The following is a 19641-nucleotide window of genomic DNA, read 5'->3' on the forward strand; positions in this document are numbered from 1 at the left end:
GGAGATCTGGTTTCTGCTTTGCCTCACTTTCTAACTCACTGTTTGATCTGGGATGACTCACTAAAGCACTCATGCTGCAGGAGGGCTCCTATTTTGAGTAGGCATTCTGAGGCATTCTAGGTCCAGTTTCTACACACTGATAGATCCTCTTAATTGCATCTGAAAATGCAAATTCCCAGCACTTTGGAAACTCTGAAGTCCTTCAAGATGGATATCCAAAAATCTGAACTGCATAAAAGCAGAATGTTTATCTCTGGGAGAATGCACTGTGGCAATGCCCTCTAAATCCATGGGAAAAGATACTACATGAAAAAAATACAATTTAAATTACTCTGTTCTTATTAGAGGGGCAGAAACTAACATAACCATTTGAGTATTTAATGGAATTGGTAATGGAAGCCTGAAATGGACCCTTCTCTCTTGATAGATTCACGGTGTTTTCCAGACTCTTGTAAATTTTCCTGCAAAGGTTTTTTTCTTCTGCATAATTGTCTTGTACCCGGGAGGCAGTTTCACATTCTATCCTCATCAAATTGACTGAAGCTGAGATTTTATGTCATTAAACTTCCACAGAAAGGCCTGCTTTGCTGTTCTGTTTCCATACAGCATAAAAAGACTGTTTATTAAAGCAGAAAAGGGATCACCAAGGTACCTGAGATCAATCTTAATGATAGTGAAAAAATTAGTTTACTTAATGAGTTCATACACTACAACTGCTTCAGCTGCAAAGTGTTGTGCTGACGACTGCTCGTGTGAGATGCACATATTGCAGGCATTAAAAAAGCACAGTTCTCCCAGGGCTCTTCTGTCTCCTGCAGTAAACGATCCTGAAGAGTTTGCAAGGCCTTTTTCCATCTGTGAAAAATGTCAGGACAACACAGCATTTGCTTGTGACTGTTCTGTGGGAAGAGCATGTCTGATTAGTTCTTTGGACAAATCTGCCTTTTACTTTACATGAGTGCAGGTCCAAGAACTGTCAATATCCACGGGATTTTCAACAGTGTAGCCAAAAGCAGAGTTAGACTTTTAGTCAGCTCATATACATATCATGCATATGTCACATAAACTGCTAAACTGTGATGAACAGGAGAAATCCCTCCATTGTGAAAATAGAGATGGGTCTGAGCCTTGCAAACCTCCTGCTCCTCTCTAACTCGCTGGCTTACATGTCAAGATATGGCATTTCCTTTCTGAATCTTCCTGTTTGACTGATTTGTTGAGATGGTGTGTCTGAAACCTAATGCTGCCATGAGGAATGACATGTCAGGTGACAAACTCCAGGTCATGGCATTCCTCGTAAATGGATTACAGGCAAGATGGTCAGAGTGACTTGAAATTAAAACAGCAGCAGTATCACTTAGCAATCAGGTTAAAAGCAACTCCAAAAGCAAAACATAATTAAATAGATGTGTTTTGAGGTAAAGAAAGCTCTGACCAAGTCTCCTTTATTATCCTTATTAAATTTCCTACCTCATGGACTATTTCTCAGAGTTATCCTTTCAATATTCTGTAAGTGTTTCCTTTGCATTATTCCAGGTCTGCTAGAGCTCTGTGGTGCAGTTCTTTCCTAATCTGTTCCCATCCTGAAGCTGCTACATGAGCTGTGGACACATTTTACATGTTTTGATAGCATGCCCTTTATAACAGGATGGTTTAGGACTGAAGCAGCACAGAGCCGCCTCTCCTGCAGGAGTGGGATGTAGCTCAGTTTTGAAAGTTCAGTGACACTCTCTTTACCCTGCACCCACATAATCATCTCAAATCAGAACTTATGGGCTCAGTGCTCAGCTGTCAACAGAGACATACTGAATTCAGAAAGCAGGGGATTTTATGCAGCTATTAAATACAGTGCAAAAAAAATAAAAAGCATTGCCCTCCTTTAGAAACATAAACCACCTGGCAGGATGCAAAAGCTAGATTTTCAGGAACTAAGGAATGCACCTGTCAAAATAGACACTATGAGAAGATGGAGATTTCTTACTAAGCATCCAGTCTGGAAAGCATAAAGGAGGCAGTGAAGGAAATGGAAGAAGAGGCAATTTGTTTGCAAGAAATAGCTGCAAATTTAAAAGGTAGACTGTGATAAGCAAAGGAATGAACTGTAAAATTTTTCTGGGGGTTCTTGAACACTTGATTTGATAGTCATGTAATGTGGTGGGAAAAACAAATAGTGATACTTAAACTACTGGATCTCTCCCAAATCATATCTGAGAAGATTTAGAGCCTATGGATACTGATAAAACTATGCTCTCACACATACTGTCACCCTCAGGTGATGCCCAGTTCACTGCAGTGTGTAGTGTCCTGCTTCTTAGGACTTGTGAGATCAGCTGCCATAGCTACCCATTTGTTTTTCTGTGCAGTGAGAGTCTGAATGGGGGAAAATAGGAAATAAGATCTAAGTAGTGGGGGAAAAAACCCACATTCACACGTTTGTGCAAATGCAAAAGTAGCATGGGACAGACATGGATGAGGCTACTAAAGAAAAGCTCAAGCTGCAGTGGTGTGTGCAGCCAACACAATTCCTAGATTAGAGTCTTGCCTGTCTTTGCACACTCTCTGTCCCCATATCCTTTTATCTTACCTCCATGCAAATTCATCTGGAGTTTAACTATTCACATATACTTTCTATTATCACTGCTGCTCCTCAGTATTCAGCTCACTCTCACCATCTGAGGTGCCCCTGATTTGTGCTTTTCACATACAGCACAGTATACTGGCATCTGTGTGACCTTAGTTCATCAGATACAAAATAAATAGCAGAAAAAAGAGAGCTGCCTGAAATTAAATAACTCCCACTGGCAGCTGTATGCATCAGTCATATGATAAAGTAATATTGGGCAAGGAAAATCACCAAAGGGAAATTCAGATAGGGAAAATTTTGTTAAATATTTTAATGCTTATGGAGAAAACCTACAGTAGCAAGAAAGAGCCCTCTGAAGAAAATAATTTTAAAAAAGAAAAAGAAGGTGTTACACATGATAGGTTCCCTGTATGAAGTATTGTCAGTGCCCTTCATCACCCAGGTCAAAATGAAGGGGAGAACAAAAAGTCCACATGACACTGTTCATATGCCACTTGTAGCCTCTGGCACTGCTTTAGCCTCACCTTCCCTCAGCCCTTTGAAATCCCAGTCTGTATCAGGGAGCAGCAGCTTAGGGTCACAGTGAGGAGGGGAAAGATGATGCCAGTCTGGGCTGTGATCTGCTCTTTGCCTCACACTCCTGGCTCTGTGCCTGTTCTTGGCTGACTAAACAAACAGCAGGATCAGACCTTTGGCCTGCAGCATCTGTGCTGATGAGAACTTCAGGCATTATCACACTATTCAAACGAGTTCTCCTCTCCCAAGAAAAGGCCAGATTGTGTCTACCATGCATTGACCTGTAATGGGGAAATTTCAGAGCTTTGCCTTCACCACAAGTGGAGCTGTGGAAGACACCACAGCATGAACACAAGAAGAAGAACAGCTATTTCATATTCCTTAGCATGGAGAGGCAGAGACATATTAAAAATCCACATAGGAGACTTTCTGCCTCTTCTGTTTCACCTGACTTTTTTCATGCAGCCTCAGTCTGCCTAAAAGAGAGTATTATAGCAAAACAATATCCCAACAGTTCTTCAGAAAAGGACCAAAGTAATGAGTGTTCATATACCTCAGCCAGAGTTCACCAATGACCCATCCATCTCCCTGTTCCTTGTGTACCCTGCAGTTTGCTCTTCTTCCCTGTTGTCCACGAAGAACAAATGATATGGGGGTGGAAAAGGTAAACAGAGACATCTGTTCACGCTCATTTCTAACCAACACAATCTCCTACTCAGTCACGGGGGACAGTGTGGATTCTGACAGTGAGTCAGAGTCAAAGGGAGGAGGTGTGAGAGGTGGCTTTGGTTTGGTCTATGGAGGAAGGCAGTTGTGACTCAAACACTGCACAGTGATCAGCTGGAGCCCCCCTAAATAAGGGGGATTTGCTCCCCAGCCAGTCTGCTGTGGGCTGTGTGTGGTACCCTGTGGCTCCAGGAATCTAAATGCTTTACTGCAAGGAGGTAAAAAGTGTGATCCCCTTCAGAGAGAGCAAGGCTACAGAATTCTTAAACTTAATTTTCTTCCCAGCCCTTTGTCCCTTTCTTTTCTCCAGTTGTGGAAGATACAGAAGCCCTGATTTAGAAACTGAAAACAAAATGACCAAACTCAATCATAAGATGAGATAAAATATGCATTTTATGCAGTATCACGGCAAAGATTTCTATGGTATCTGTGAGACAGAGAAGTACCGATGGCAAAAGTTTGTGCTACATGTACTAGTCAATAAATGAGAACTCCACACAAGATTATAATGTGCATGTAACTAATTTGCATTTCTAGGGTAATAATTCATTGGATAATACAACTTTCATTTGGTTGGGTTGGCAGTGGGTAAATTTGCTACCGATCTACTCTTGTAAGCAGAGCACAGCAGGAGAACGTAATTAATGGACTGTGTAAAGAGAGTTCATATACACACACTGGTGCCTCTTAAGAGTTTATCTATCATCTCTGAAAACTCTATTTTTGTTATGGTCCACAAGCCTCTAATGACAAGTATTTCCCAGAATGGTTCTAAAAATCTTATTAGTGGAAAAGATTTTCAAATGTATCTGAACAAACTGGCAGAAAACATTTGTTCCTGTTTCTAAGCTGACAACAATATTATTAAAATAAATGCATTAAAAAACTATTGTTTACTTTACATAATTACTAAAAATAGAGCTTTTACCAGGATGGTAGTGGACTGATATGCTTTCATTTTAAAACTAGCTATATAGTCTGGCATACATAGGAAAAGTCACTTGTCACACAAAAAATTCCTCTTCTTCGCGTGGTGTAGATGAAGCATCTCCTTAATATTTATCTGGTCTATGATAGATGGCTCTGATAGAAAAGCTATCAGAGTGAATCTCCACCATGACATTACACAATAGACAGAAGGAAAATGAAGCAGGATATTATTCACAACCTAATATTCAGACAGTACAAGTACCTGTGCAATGCATGGCTTATTCTGCTCTGCTGAAACCAAAGTGAGTTTCGCTATTGGCTCGAACAGCACTTTCTCCCTTCAAGCACTCAGCACCGTGAAGGACACAGTCCTTTCAGTTCTGCATGGAGTATCAGTTAGTTGTGCATCAGTATCAGTATCAACTATTTATGCAACATAAACGGTATATGGATGCCATGAGTAATGAAATATTTTATGCTGAATCAGTCATAACTTATCTGAAAGCCTCTTGCTGCTTTCTGCTGGTCACTATGTGGAGTTATTCCAGCTCTTCCATTGCACTCTGTCACTGCACCCTTGCCAACAGCCACATCATTTCAGTAACTGTCCCAAGTCCTTTCCAATACTCAGCCTGTTCAGTGATAACAGTCTGTGCCTCCAGCAGGCTGGGACAAGCAAGGGGAGTTCAGCTGTTTGGGCAGCATTTGCTGGATCCTGACAACAAACCCAAAGTTGGGTAAACTGATACCACAGTTGGATCTCATTCATAAGCCACCTGTGTAACTGTGATCCTGTGTCATGACTTATTACCTTATGCTTTCTGTAGCAATAATGCTTGCCCATTCTTTTAATTGCAAAAGTGATTTTAAAGCAGCTTTCAATCTTCAAAGGGCAGATGGGTTTTCTAGAAAGATTCCTGAAAGCCTTTGAGCAGGCTAGAAACATGAGACTTTCACTCCACAGGAGAATTTGCTCTCTGTACATCAAGATACAGCATTCATTTCTAAGAAAGTAAAGAGTGATGGAAGATAGTGGCATTTTGCCACAGCAGGGAAATTATCAAATATGATGCATTTCAGCTGAACACACATTTTATATCAGTTTGTTAGAGTCTCTCTTTAATGCTGCCAGAGCTATACTTTCTGAAAACATACTGGGAAATGTAGGCATTATTTTTTCTTGTCTTTCATATATATGAATATGTTGGTTTTGGCTTCCAGTGTTCTGTTACAGATTACATTTAGCATATGGAAAGCTTCTAAATATCTATTATGTAATATTGAATATGTGTATTAAAAAATGAACTTATTCCTTGTGTTTTTCATGCGTGTGCATCGGCATTTTTCCTGCACCACACTGCAGCTAGAGCCTTTGTAACTTTAAGCTAAACCTAATAACATCAGTCACTGCAGCAGGAAAATACTTTCCCCTGGAGTAAGATACAATGATGACATAATGCTGTGGTTTCCAAATCCCAAGCCAGCTGTTACTGGTATATGCATTCAAATTCACTGTCTCTGCACCCCTGTGAAAGGCAAAAAGGCTTGTGACTTGATTCAATAAATGATTTATTTTTTTGAATGTATAATTCACAGACATAGCTTGTGCACGGCTTCAGACACAGAGTGGGAAAAATTCACTTAGGCAGTTTCCTACTTTAATAAAACGGAAAGAGGATATAATCCATCTGCATTGACCCAGTAGGTATTTTCCATCAACTAGCATGGAATCTGCTCACTGATTTTGGACTGAGAGAACAACAAAAAGCTGCCAATTTTTAAAATTGATTCTTCTCTCTGAGACATATTCATACTAATTCCCTTATCTGCTATAAATAAACACAGCTGGGCATCAATTCCTTGACCCAACCTGCACCAAGATACACAGTACATATCCAAGTATTACTTAGTGTATAACTTTTAGTTGAATAAGAGTGGCAATAAAATTGCTGCCATGCTCAAGGATAGTGCAAGAGGCTAACATGCTCCTGTGGATGCTCTCCTTGAGTATTTGAGAATATCAGTTCAATAAATGAAGGTCAGCTTTAAAGTAATTTCTCAACAGCAAGTCTAAAAAAAGAATACCACAGAAGCAACTTGAGACCTATGAGAAAGCTTTTTCCACTACAGTAAGTTCCTTTGATAGAGCAAAAAACCCATCTCTGCATAAATCACTCATTTGCAAGGCAGAGTCTGGATACATCAGTTGATAGTCTTACTTTAAATCCAGACTAAATCAGACCTCTGAAACTCTTAACCTAATCCCTGCCTTCTGTACTATGTCATCGTGGCAATTTGTTTCCAGGGTTACAGTATTTATTTACTCAAAGTAAAGCCAACGTGAACAACTGCTCTGAATTTTAGTAGGAAATAATTCCATTATCTGAGTGGCCTTGTGTCAGGGATGAATGTGGCCTATTAAGTTTTGGCACAACACTATCAGTGAGGGCAATATCTGCTCAAGTCATACTATCTTCATTTGCAGAATGACACCAAAAAAACTGTGCTTAAAACCCACCATTTCTTTATGTGCATCTTTCTTTAAATGCACGGGTAGACAGAGAAATAAAGAGCTGAACTGCAGCATAACTTGTCCAGATATTCCAAAATTCAAGGACTTCTCATGGAAAATAAAAGGATAGTCTTGGTCAGAGATCTAATGAATTCTTTGGAGAGGAAGTGCAATCATGTACTGAATGTGAGTCATGATGCACTGGATCTTTTGTAGCCAAGTAAGTGATAATCAGTCTGTACAGTTACAGTTGCATCCATCAACCATGTATCTGCAATGGCTCAGATCAGACAAGCCTGGAGAAGCCATGAAAGATCATTGCCAGTTCTATCTCTGTGACAGGTTGATTTATGAAGCTGAGAAATTGCCCTGATGTAAACAAAAACTTTTCAGACTAAGCCAGACCAGGAAAACTTCAGAAAAATGAAAGGATTGTGCAGAATTTATGCAGATGAGCCCTTCTTCTGTAGGTCTGCTTGTTTACGTAGAAAGGCTACCAACAGTAAATGGAAGAGAGTTTGTCAAAGCCAGGAAAGGTGTGTGAGACACAAAACAAAACAAAACAAAACAAGAACAAAACCAGGGTGTTCCAAATTCCCTCTTTGGGAAATTACAACGATTTTACGATACCTACATAGCCACAGACTCTAAAATGGATCCAGGAAAGAGTCCTGTGCCAAAATGTAACACTTTTCCTAGATGGAAGGAGTTTTACTTGGTAGACAATCATAGCATTAAGTCCCATCTATTCTGGCTACTTACATGTGACACAAATTACCTTCCCTTCGTTAGATGGAAGTATTAAAGCAGTATGGAATTAAACACACTATAGTGGATGATCAATCATTTAGAAGTACAGCTTTAAAACATGAACAAAGCTGAAGCAGGTTTTATAAGAGCAAGGAAGATGAGAAGATAGTTATCACTGTTGTTAGAGTAAGAAAATAGCATTCTCACCCAAATAGGAAACTCCTTCTTCTGGTGTGATTGTTCCATATTTAACCATCATCTTCACAAAATCAATCAGGGTTTTCATGATAGTTATCAAGGTCTCTTTCTCTTTTGTCTCTGTCTCTGTGTGAGGGGATGAAGCAAAATTAGTCAGAGACTTCAGGCAACTTGGGAAAACTCAGTTCTGCAAACGGTGCAAACTTCCTGCATAAAGAATGACCTACTCACTGAAAGAGAAAATGCTGTGCTGGATTAGCAAAGAGAACTTACATATAAACTCTTCCTGCAAAGCACAGCTGAATATACTTTAAAGCTTCAGGCTTTAGATCTTCTTTACAGCTTTGTGTCTTGAAGGGCTGTGCTATGGAAGGCCAATGGTATTCATTCCATTTTACAGCTAAGAACACTAAACACACTGAGATGAAGTGACCTGACAGTCCAAATTGCTGATCAGAGAGTAGAGTTTTCTACAGTTTCTTTCATCTTTCTTTTATTTGTTTGTGAACTATTTTGTAGACCAGTCTGGCTCTGTATGAGTTCAGAGATCCTTTCTCCTACAAGATCCATGGGTTCAATAATAAAAATATAAAGTGTTTCAAATGAGATTGTTACCACGCACAAGTCCATGACTCATGTACTGGGACAACGTAATATTACATGGTTGAGAGGATCATGACTTCAGGAAGTGATACAAACAATTATTTTCTATTATAAAAACCCATTCTTGCCCATGCTTACCTGCTTCTTAGCTTTTCTTTTACCACTGTGTTTACCTGAACAATACCTTTGTTTAGCTGAACAATGTTGCTGCTATTTCTGCATTAGCAGCATGAAACTGCCCCATTACACAGTTGCAAAAGCTGTTCCCACTCCCCAGGTTATCACACAAGGACCTAACAGAGCCAGGGGCACTGTCAGTCAGGGACAGCCAGAAACACACTCCCAGCCTTGGCAGAGGGCCAGCCACTCTGAGGGCTGCTGAACAGGCTTTTTATTGCTGCCTGCAATTTATCCCACAGCTGTAGGATGCAAGTGAATCCCTCTCCTCCAGCTTGATATGACCTGACAGGAGAACAGCATAAAGCAGGAGGCAAGGCAGGGATGTGCAGCCAGTGGGACCTGGCTCGATTTGCTTGATAACCTGCTAAACCCAACACACCTTTCTGCTTTGTGAGCAGAAAAAGGAGAAGAGCTAGCATGCAAAACCACCATGGGAAAATGAAAAGAACAGGAAGAATATGAAGTCTGTAGGTTGGACTTGAGCAAAATGTGCCCTCGGGTTTTTCATTTTAGCTCTCCACTCAGGTGTTTATGGGGACAGTTTGAAGCAATATTAAGGCTCCTGCAGGACAGAGAATCTACAGAATGAACACACATACACACAAAAATAAGTGTGTGTGTGTGTGTGTGGCTGCAGAGAGTGGGTGCTGACAAAGGGGCTGTGGCAAGGTGCCACAGTCCTGCCTGCAATGACTGGAAGGCAGTGATGTCCAGCACCGGAATAGGAAGAGACGTGCAGAGCTTTCACTGCAATAAACAGCAAACCTGTGGTTTGTGAAAAGGCTGGAAGGCTCAGACTCATTTACTGGTACCATCACAGCGAGAATTCTGCTGTGGCTTACTTGTACCTCTGTTGGCTTAGAAGACTCAAATGTTACTGGAATGATCTCTGGAGAAAACAGTTTGCCAGTTTTTCACCATGTCCTTACGGGAATGAAAAGAATTCAGGACTCCTGAATCACACAGCACAAGATGGGAAGGGCTGCCTAGGTCACACTCTTTGCAGTTCTGAGTGCTGTTCCTCCCAATGTTTTGCCATCAAAATTACTAATCAAATTAGTTTCTGCTATACGTATTAGAGAACATTTTCAAAGCACATGGTCTTGCAACTAGGGAAGTTGTGGGGAAGGGAAAAGAGAAAACACAGAGAATCTTAATTTTCTTTTTTCCTAAATAATTCTGTAAATACATGATGAGCTCACCTGAGTTAAGACTTTTTAATAGTGCGTAAAAATTTGGAAAGTATTGGAGGTCTTCAAAATTATCTTCAGAAGGCAGCTCATTTCTTCTTTCCAAGATATTAGATGATGACCATGTGTTATCCAGTGTATCATCAATCTCTCCATTAATGATACTATCCTGATAAGATTTGCTTGGTGTCTCCACAAAAGATATAAAAACAGATATCTATAAGCACATTGCTTTTGGTGAGAGAGTTACTAGAGCAAGAAATTGTATCACAACCTCATGCCAACATGTTCCTAATTGCAAGGTGAAGACTATACTATGTTCTCAAAGTTATTTCAATTTGACATCTGGCTTAAACTCCAAACTCACGGTTCATTTTGTGTCTAACAGAATTTCTTTAAGAACCCCTTTAGTTTCCAGATTGAACTAATTATTCCCTAAAGGAAGCAGTGTATTGGTTTACTAGTACTATTTGGCAAGGAAGATAAAATCATTAGCTAAGAAATTACCATTCTTTCCTGTTGCTTTTCCTTTGGATCACTGTCTGCTCTGCTTGCAGTGTAATCAAAGTCTTCAGACTCCTTCTCACGTTCCTTTGCTTCATTTGCAATTAGCTGTTGTAAAACCTCTGCCACTTCATCCTCCAGGGTATAGGCCTGACTCTCTGTGATCTGTTGAAATATTTGTGCAGAGTACTCATAGAATACTGTGCTTCTCCTAGATGAAACATCAATATGAAACCCGAGCTTTGCAAATAGATTGCTTTAAATATGTTTGCTTCACAAAAAGCACAACCAAATTAGGCGTGGTATCTTCACCAATGTGTGTGTATATATGTATATATATAGACATATATACATGTCTATATTTATATAAACATACCCACACATACATATATACACACATAGAAACACACACCAAATACACTGTGTGTACATAAAACCCATCCATCCACAGATACAGCCTTCAACAGGAAAATAAATCTATTTAGGGCTTAACACAATGGAGTGCAGCTTGAAAGACTGAACTGCAAGTGTGTCATACCTCCCTACATGTGTGTACATTTGTGTATATAAAGTATGTATGTTCTGCAACACATCTATGTACATCTATGTACAGTTCTGCAACACATCTATATACAGTGATATAGAAAGGGAAAAAAACAAATAGCTTTCTATGGCATCATCAAAATGTTTTGTCTTTGCTTTGTAACAGCTGCCACTTGAAAAAGAACTCTACTATGCATCTGTCCCACAGCTCCCTCTGTAATCAATGGGGTGCAGCATGCAATAGCTAACTGCAAAATCTAGTGCAGAAAACATCAGGTCAATATTTTAAGATACAAGAATCCCACATGGCCGTGGCTAAAGCCACTGAGACATCCAGAGGTCAGAGACAAATCCAGTCTTGCTAAAAATCAGTGACATAATATAACCTCAACAAACCAGCAACATGATATGTTTGCTGATGACACTAATTAGTAGGTGGATAAGAATGAGCTCAAACCTTTCCCCCTTAAATACAGAAATTAATAGTACAGAAGAATTCAGTGAAAATCGGAAGAGAAGTTAAAGTAAAAATGAGGGCAGACATGGGAGGAGTACAACCAGTGAATGTTTTCTCAATACCAGAAACATTCTGCAGTTTGGCCTATTTTGTTGCAAAGCCACCACAGGAACAGCAATGTTATTGCAGAACTAAACCAGTGTGCCCAAATGAATTCAGAAATTTGCCTAGAGCCTGAATCCCATTCATTTTCACTCAAGTCAGTATTACACACAGTGTTTGCCCAAATTGTTTTTTAAAAGAGCATTAAACCAACCCACAAAACTGCTAAATGAAGTATTAACAAGATACTTACTAGCCCCAGATTTAGAAGTTTTGAAACAATCTTGTCAAACACTCCTCTGTCATTTTCCTCATAAATTCTTGCAGCAATTTTTTGAACAATGTCTTCAGCAGTCAAAGGAGTGCCATCTAATTGATGGAGGCCATCTGGATCATCTGAAAGGATTATAGTTTAACTGTGTGCTGACTGTCCTAACTAATTTGGATTAAACATCTTGTAAAAATATCTGCCCACATGTTCTTCTCTTCAGAACAAAGCTGCATTTTTTAGACACACTAGGACTATACTTTGATACACACTTTGCAAGCCATTACATCACAATGTGTCCATTTTCCATATCTGAAAAATATCTTTCTGACCAACTTTGTCAAAAGAGCAGAGATGAATATTAGGAGCATACTCTCCTGTTTATAGAAAAAATTGTAAGAATGAGAGAGCACTGCTCCCATATTCACTTATATGTGCCTTCCTGGTATCTAATTTCATTGTATGGCCACTTAGATGAAATCAAATCATGACAAACTGCACATGATCTTCTTGTTTGAATTTCAGAAAAGAAACTTTTAATTATGTAATCATGACTTATGGCAAATAATATCATAATGACAATGGGAGAGACAACATGATGAGTAAGCTTTGATCTGTGATCAGGATACTTTGATATAATTAAAAATATCCTGAGTTAAATGCTGCTTACAACTCTCAGAGGACTCACTTAAACTACAAATCAATTAAACACTCCTGTAGCAAAGGCAAGTATTTTTTTGCCTTTGGTAATTTCTTTTAGCTTTATGATGAGGAGAATTATCTAACACTGCACATAACATTTGGAATAAATATATGTGATTTAGCTGCATGTAAAGGTGCTTCTTCCTCTCAAACCAGAATAAATAGATTTTCATTTAAAAATATGTCCCATTTTCCTTCCATCAAATCTAAATTACTAAAACACATAATACAAATTACACAGCTAGATTTTCCTCCAAGGAAGAAGGCTGAAAATCAACAGCAATTCTTTTGTACGGTGTTTCAAAACCTAATTGTAAGACAACAAGCTTCCACAACTGGAAATAATTGAAACTGCACTCCAGTAACACAAAAAGCTCATGTTTGGTGCTGAGTACAACATTCATGACAGCAGTCACTTTGCAAGAGAAGTCTAACCTAGAAGTCACTGAAAGATGATTATTGAATACCTTGGAATTTATAATCCAGCCCACTTTTAGTGGAGTCATAGTCATCCACTAGCCTGCGGTTCTTGGTGGAGTCTGCATCATCAACGGCCAGTTGCTGTTCGTACAAAGAGCTTCTAATTGACTCCCTCTCCTTTTCATTCCTCTCTCTTTCTGCTACTGATTTTAGCAGGTTCAGGTCATCAACAAAGGAATAATTCCTGAACTCTGGCTTATTTTCTGGAAAATATATCAATGCACACATAACATAAAACCTTACACCTCTTTGAATACCATTACGAATATTGCTATAAAACCAGGAAAGATATTTTACCTGTGGGAGTTGTTTTCCTATTCCTGTCTGCCTCAGCTTCAGCAATCTAATACACAAAAATAAAACAAATAAAACAAGAACAGGCAGAAGGAATAAAATGTGTGATCTCTTAATTTATCAATACCAGCAGAATCCTTAGTGTCTGGTTTTCACTCAATATTATTAAGAAGTTTGCCTGAATAAGTAGAACAGAACTGAGCACTTGGCACTTTCTGTCAGTACCCCCCATCTCTGATCAGAATCACACACTACAAGAAGCTGCAACAAACTTCCCATTTTAAGATAAATGCCAGTTACATTTTCCTTCTTCATTCCAAGCTCATGCTATATTCCCACAGGATGTCAATACAAAGGGGTGGCACACCTGTGAGCTGTTGGAGCTAACAACCTGTTTTTGGAATGCTGGACAGGGAAACTCCATATTCCAGTTTTTAAAAATTATTGAAACTATATTTTGTATTCAACACCATAAATAATCACTTTACTGACATATCTACTTTTAACTCAGGGATATTCAGGGATTCGGTACTTGAAAGGCTCAAAATTCTATGGGAATACCATAACAAAAAAACCATTGTAAATATTTTTTCTTTCACTCACCTGTTCCTCCAAAGGTCTTTCTACACTTAATTGTCTGTTGTGTATAGCTTTATCTAGAATAAACACACACACATATATACTCAGTTATATGGTACATGCGACTACAAAAGGCACATTTTTTCTTAATTCATAGTTTTCTCCCATAAAAAACAGTGTCTTAAATAGGATGCCAACTGCTGGTTCTTGAAAAAAAAAAAAATCAGTGTTCCTAGAAGAATGAGAACACAATTAAAAAGTCAAACATTTAAATAAACTATGATTGGGGCAGAGGGAGAAGTTCTGCAGAAGATGTAATAGAAATAGAGATACAGACTCATCAACCTCTTTCTGATGAGAAAACTCACAAATTGGAGAAAAATGCTGGAAGAGATCGACTAAAATAGCAATAATCGGATTGGCACAACCAAGAGATTAAAAATCTCTTCCATCCAGAATACCGGGGGAGACAGGGAGCAAGAAAGACTCGTGCAAACGCCGCAGTAGAACGGATGAAAACACTGCTTGGAGAACACCGAAAAAATTCAGAGCTTTTCCCTCTACCAGCACCTCTCCCTTCACTTTAATATCAGATTGCAACTTCAGCGATCAGTGCCGGGAATTTTGTCGCTTTGGGACCTCATCGCTTTTCGCCGAGTGGAAGGAAAGTTTTCTCTCCCCTCCCTCTCCACCCCGCGGAACTTTCCGCACCCGCAGACCCGCGGAGCGGGCTCTGAGGGGCAGGCGCTTACCTTTGCCCGCGGGTCTGGGGAAGCCGTGAGCGCGGCTCGCCAGCAGCGACAGCACCTGCACCGCGACCGCCAGCCGGAGGAACATCGTGCGGGGGATCGAGGCCCTCGGCGGGGCCCCGCGGGAGCCGCTCGGGCGCTGTCCGGCCCGCGGTGCTGAAGCTCGGGGAAGGCGCTGCCCGGGGCTCGGCCCCGCGTCCCCGCGCCCGCAGAAATGGTCGAGCCCGGCCCCGCCGCCGGCCCCGGGCGCGGGGAGGAGACGGGGGCGGGCCGGGCGCGGAGCATGCGCGGCTCCCGCGGCCCTCAGCTCCTGCCCGGCGCCGGGGAGGGCGGCCGGGGGGCTGTGGGGCACCCGGGGGGCTGTGGGGCACCCGGGGGGCTGTGGGGCACTCGGGGGGTGCGCGGAGAGGGGCGGGCAGGGCTCCGGGAACGGGCTGCGGCCACGGGCTGCGGCCACCCCCGCCCGGCGCGACCACCCCCGGCAGCGCCATCAGCCTCCGAGGGCTGCGCCGCACCCGCGCTTGGAGCTGGAGAGGTGGAATTTGTCCCCTCAGGGGAGGCCCGTGAATCACTTCCACCTATTTCATCCCTTTCCAGCAAAGGCACCGTCATCAATCTTCATCATCATCTTCTTTTCACTACAAAGAGAGGACGTCACAAGTTTAATCATCGCACGTCTCACTCTTTTAAAATTTAGGGTTAAAAAAAGGCAGTAGGGCAAATGACGATAAGCATCATTAAAAGACAATAATTCTCAACATTTTCAATATTAAAGTTTAGCCCTTGCGGGCACAGAGCACCAGCAAATCCGTAGGGATCGGGGGAAGACATTTTTGCCGTTTCACGGCAGAACAAAGGATCGCAGCGGTAGCTCTTCAGAACTACAGGGTCTGCTTCCAAAATAAATCCCGGTGGTTTTTCTTCAGAAAAGACCTCATAGTTTTGTAGTCACAAGTGCATGCATGCAGTGGGCAGATGAAAACACTTTAATATTAGAAATCTCAGTGCTTGCTAACTGTCAAAAAAATGGCTAAACACTGTTTGAAGAGATGGAAAAGATCAGAGCTTTCACAACTGAAAGCCAGGAACACAGTGGAACTGTTCAATCCCTTATCAATATATAATATTACTGTAGTATAAGCTGTGGAGAACACACAAAAAAAGTAGGAGAATGATAATTAACTGGACCACAAGCACTAAAAAAATTGCATTTTTTTCCCCCGTTAGCAACCACTATTTCATAGTCAAGCCTTTGCATATAATTTAGATGAAATAGTGCTCTACCTTACATCAGACTCACTTCTATAAATTAGTCTTCCACAGATCCAGAGCAATGAAAATAACTCTCAGAAATGTACTGGTAACCCCAGAATCCTTACCTATCATTAGGCTTCTATTCTTGGAGCTGTACCAGGGTTCGGAATTACAGGGTATTTTGGATAAAAACATTTCAAGCAGTGTGTTGTACATAAGAAAAAAATAGCTTGCTTGGTGACTTACAAGGAAAACTATTATACTAACCAGAACCTTCCCTCACCTTAGAAGCACAGAAGATGGGCAGCTTCTACAAGGAAGCATAGGGTAACCTTTTCCCCTGCCATCTTTAGCAGATGTGTATGTACAGCAACAAGAATTCAAAACTGCAGGATGTTGCTGATACAGACAAATGAAAAGATCAATTCTTATTTCCATGTGGCTTTATATTCTATCCCATTTTGGTATTGATTCAGTGGTTCATTGCCTGTTCAATGTTATCAGTGTTACAAAAATGTGTACTTTCTCTCCATTTACCCTTCCTGGTATTTACTTCTATTCCACTCAAACACTTCCTACGATGCATTGTAAATGCACATCCATTGCTAAGACTCTGCCCATTTAGTCATTTGGACAAAAGTTCTGTACAATACAAAAGCAATAAGTGTATTTTAACCTTGCTGGAATCAAGGTAGCTGTAAAGCAGGGAGATCAGAAAAGGAACTCTCATTGGATACAACAGCACAAAGAAGGTGCAGGTCAAAAATACACCTGTTTATGTGATATGTCTCCATATGGCTTTTTGTGTAATGACACATCTTATTGTGTTCAAATGTGTTTGTTTTACAGGATATACTTCTGTTTATGTGATAAACGTTTCTATTTCTGTGAAATCTTTTCCATACTATTTCCCAGATCCATAGTTTATTTCCTTAGCACTAAATCAGCTCTTGCTTTGCCAAGCCTCTCTAACAAGGAGTGATGCAGAAGGACTCTGTAGGGGCCTGGACAGATGGTGGGGAGAGAAAAGAATTGGAAACCAGCAACACCATCACTAAAACCTTGGACATGACCCCTTTCCCTGCTCATGGGGAACACACAGAGGCAACGCACTCACAGACACAGCTGTGAGCACAGAGCACACCTGCCCTGCCCCGCTCTGCTTTGGCACTCTGAGCTCCTCACTCCCGGTGAGCTTGTGTGACATGTGACAGATAACACATAATCTCTGCTAATTATGACAAAATAGGTTTAATCATCAGAGAAAAAAGATGGGTAAAAGTGCTGTCTTTGTTTCTCGTTACATCTGTTTTCATTTGGCATCATTTATATCATCTACTACTACACACTCCTCTGCCCAGCACAGAGACAACACGGTGCAGAGCATAAGCTTTTCTATTTTGGATTCTATTTTGGCTCATACACAATCAACCCAATTTTCTATTCTAGAACTATTTATTTGCAGTGATGATTCATGAGCCAGAAAGAATACCACTTGCCTATCAGATGCCAAGGAGAACTTGCAGGAATGACAATTAGAATGTTTCTTACTGTGGTGAGAGCAGTTGATATCAAGCCTAGAGAAATAACTGAAATTCAGCCTTTCAGTGCTATTTTTGCAGTTGTTTTATAACCACACTTCAAAGTATTTCATCTAGCTGATGAAAACAGTAGGCAGATGAAAGCAGGAAAAAAACAAACAAGCCAACAACCTACCTTGCCAAGTTTATGCCTATGTGGTAGATATTCCTTACTTTTGTGGATTTTCATTTTCTACCTTGTCTCAGTTTATCTCCTTTTATGTAAATTATATACTAAATAATCTAGTGCTTAAAAGGAAAAAAATGTTGGAAAGTTTACTGGTGATCTTTATGCAAGGCATTAGGCATATCTATAATCATCTGACAATAAGTCATGTATTTTGCACGTATGTGTGCACTATGAATAGTCCTCTTGATTTCAATGCACTCATCAACAGCATGAGAAATTAACCACATACAAGCCTGAGGGTTTGTGCTCTACAAGTCATTTTACATGCAGCATTTATTTCTACAACACTTAAGGCAAAGAGAAGGACTTAATGACCCTAGAATCGATAAAAATAATGAAAAAAGGAAACACCAACTTCTCACAATTTTAAACCTACTGACTTCAGTTTGTTCCACTTTGGCTTTTTTTCTGATAATAAACCAATTTACAATTCTGATTGTCAGCATGATTTTCTGGCCAGACGTATGTTGGATATGGAGGGATACTTTTTCCTTGGAAACACATAACTCAGAAGGGATTACTTCAGTTTCTTCCCCACCTTCTCTAGAAAAAAAAACAACCCACCTTTGAACTGAAACACAAACCAGAAAATGTCAACTAATTTTGTTTCAGAAAAGTATATGTGACTGGAAAAGGCTCATGTGGGTTGCTAAAATGGAATTAAGCATGCAAAACTCTATAGATACAGTGTTATTTTAGTCTGATGTCTTTGGTGGGACGGCTGATGCACATATTTAAGTGGCACTATGCTTTCCCCTTGTTCACAAGAAAAACAGTGAGAGAAAAAAACAATTCTGTTAGAAAATACAGCAGAGAGTATCTGAATATATCTTTTTGCAACAGGCTGAATATTTCATTACACTTATTTGGAAAGGCATATCCCAACAGATCGGGTAAACATGAATGGGTTAGAGGCACTTTTTCCCTTGTTGTGTGAAGTATCTATAAAAGTTATTGGTCATCCTTCTTTCGCAGTTCATTTCCTTGTTTTGCCAGTGAATGCCCAGTTCCATCCCAGCCACAGTCCTGCAGCAGCTACAGACCAGAGGGCACGTCAGTGTGTCAGAGCAGAGCTGGGATGTGACCGTGTCTGACAAAGAAAGGAGGAGCTTTTTCTATTAATTGAAATCACTTCTCTGGGTACCAAACGACCAAAAGTAACAAGGCTTCTGTTCATTTAGCATCAGCAACTTCTCCTGTTCAGCTACGGTGCCATAAAACAAACCTTCATTTGAAAGGCACAGCATAACAGAATGGCAAAAATGGTATCTAGAGAGCCAGAAACCCCTGTAATCTTGAACATTACTGTTTGTAGGTAAGAGATCCTTTGTTTCACTTGCAAGAGCAGCAAATGCAGTGGCGGTTCCCAGGAGCTCCCTGGTGAAAACCTTCCCAAGAGGCCAAACCGCAGGCGGGGGAGCGGGAATCCCCTCAGGAACAGCCCACTGGGAGCCTCTCAGGCAAGACCGACTTCTCAGTGTTCCCACCCTCACTTTAAGAATAATACTTGTCCTGTCTGGGAGGTTTACGTTGTACACTAGGAATAATTTCTTTCCCAAATCTTCGTTCGCGAAGCCTAGCCATGAGGAATAATTCCTTCACACAGAGGGTGATTAGATATTGGAACGGGATGCTCAGGGAAGTGGTGGAGCCACCGTCCCTGGAAGGGTTTAAGAAAAGACTGGATGTGGCACTTGGTGTCTAATTGACACGGTGGTGTTCGGTCATAGATTGGACTCGACGATCTCAG

At 40.6% G+C, this 19641-nt stretch overlaps 1 protein-coding gene across 2 annotated transcripts in view; it reads right to left on the bottom strand.

The window, feature by feature from the left end:
* The window catches only part of SCG3 (secretogranin III), a 28414-nt gene extending 13340 nt beyond the window's left edge, over positions 1–15074 (bottom strand). Inside the window, exons 1-8 of one of the 2 annotated variants that reach the window (XM_027688628.1) lie at positions 14871–15074; positions 14143–14195; positions 13543–13588; positions 13233–13448; positions 12049–12191; positions 10697–10858; positions 10202–10379; positions 8226–8342 (exon numbers count right to left, since the gene is read on the bottom strand). In XM_027688628.1, coding sequence (XP_027544429.1) covers positions 8226–8342; positions 10202–10379; positions 10697–10858; positions 12049–12191; positions 13233–13448; positions 13543–13588; positions 14143–14195; positions 14871–14955 — 1000 coding nt within the window. In that variant the 5' untranslated portion in view covers positions 14956–15074. The remainder of the gene's footprint in view (positions 1–8225; positions 8343–10201; positions 10380–10696; positions 10859–12048; positions 12192–13232; positions 13449–13542; positions 13589–14142; positions 14196–14870) is intronic. The other variant, XM_027688627.1, reaches the window with a different exon arrangement.
* Positions 15075–19641: the final 4567 nt, after the last annotated feature.

Source organism: Neopelma chrysocephalum, unplaced genomic scaffold (assembly GCF_003984885.1).
Source record: "Neopelma chrysocephalum unplaced genomic scaffold, ASM398488v2 Primary Assembly neopelma1_75, whole genome shotgun sequence".
NCBI classification, from domain to species: Eukaryota; Metazoa; Chordata; class Aves; order Passeriformes; family Pipridae; genus Neopelma; species Neopelma chrysocephalum.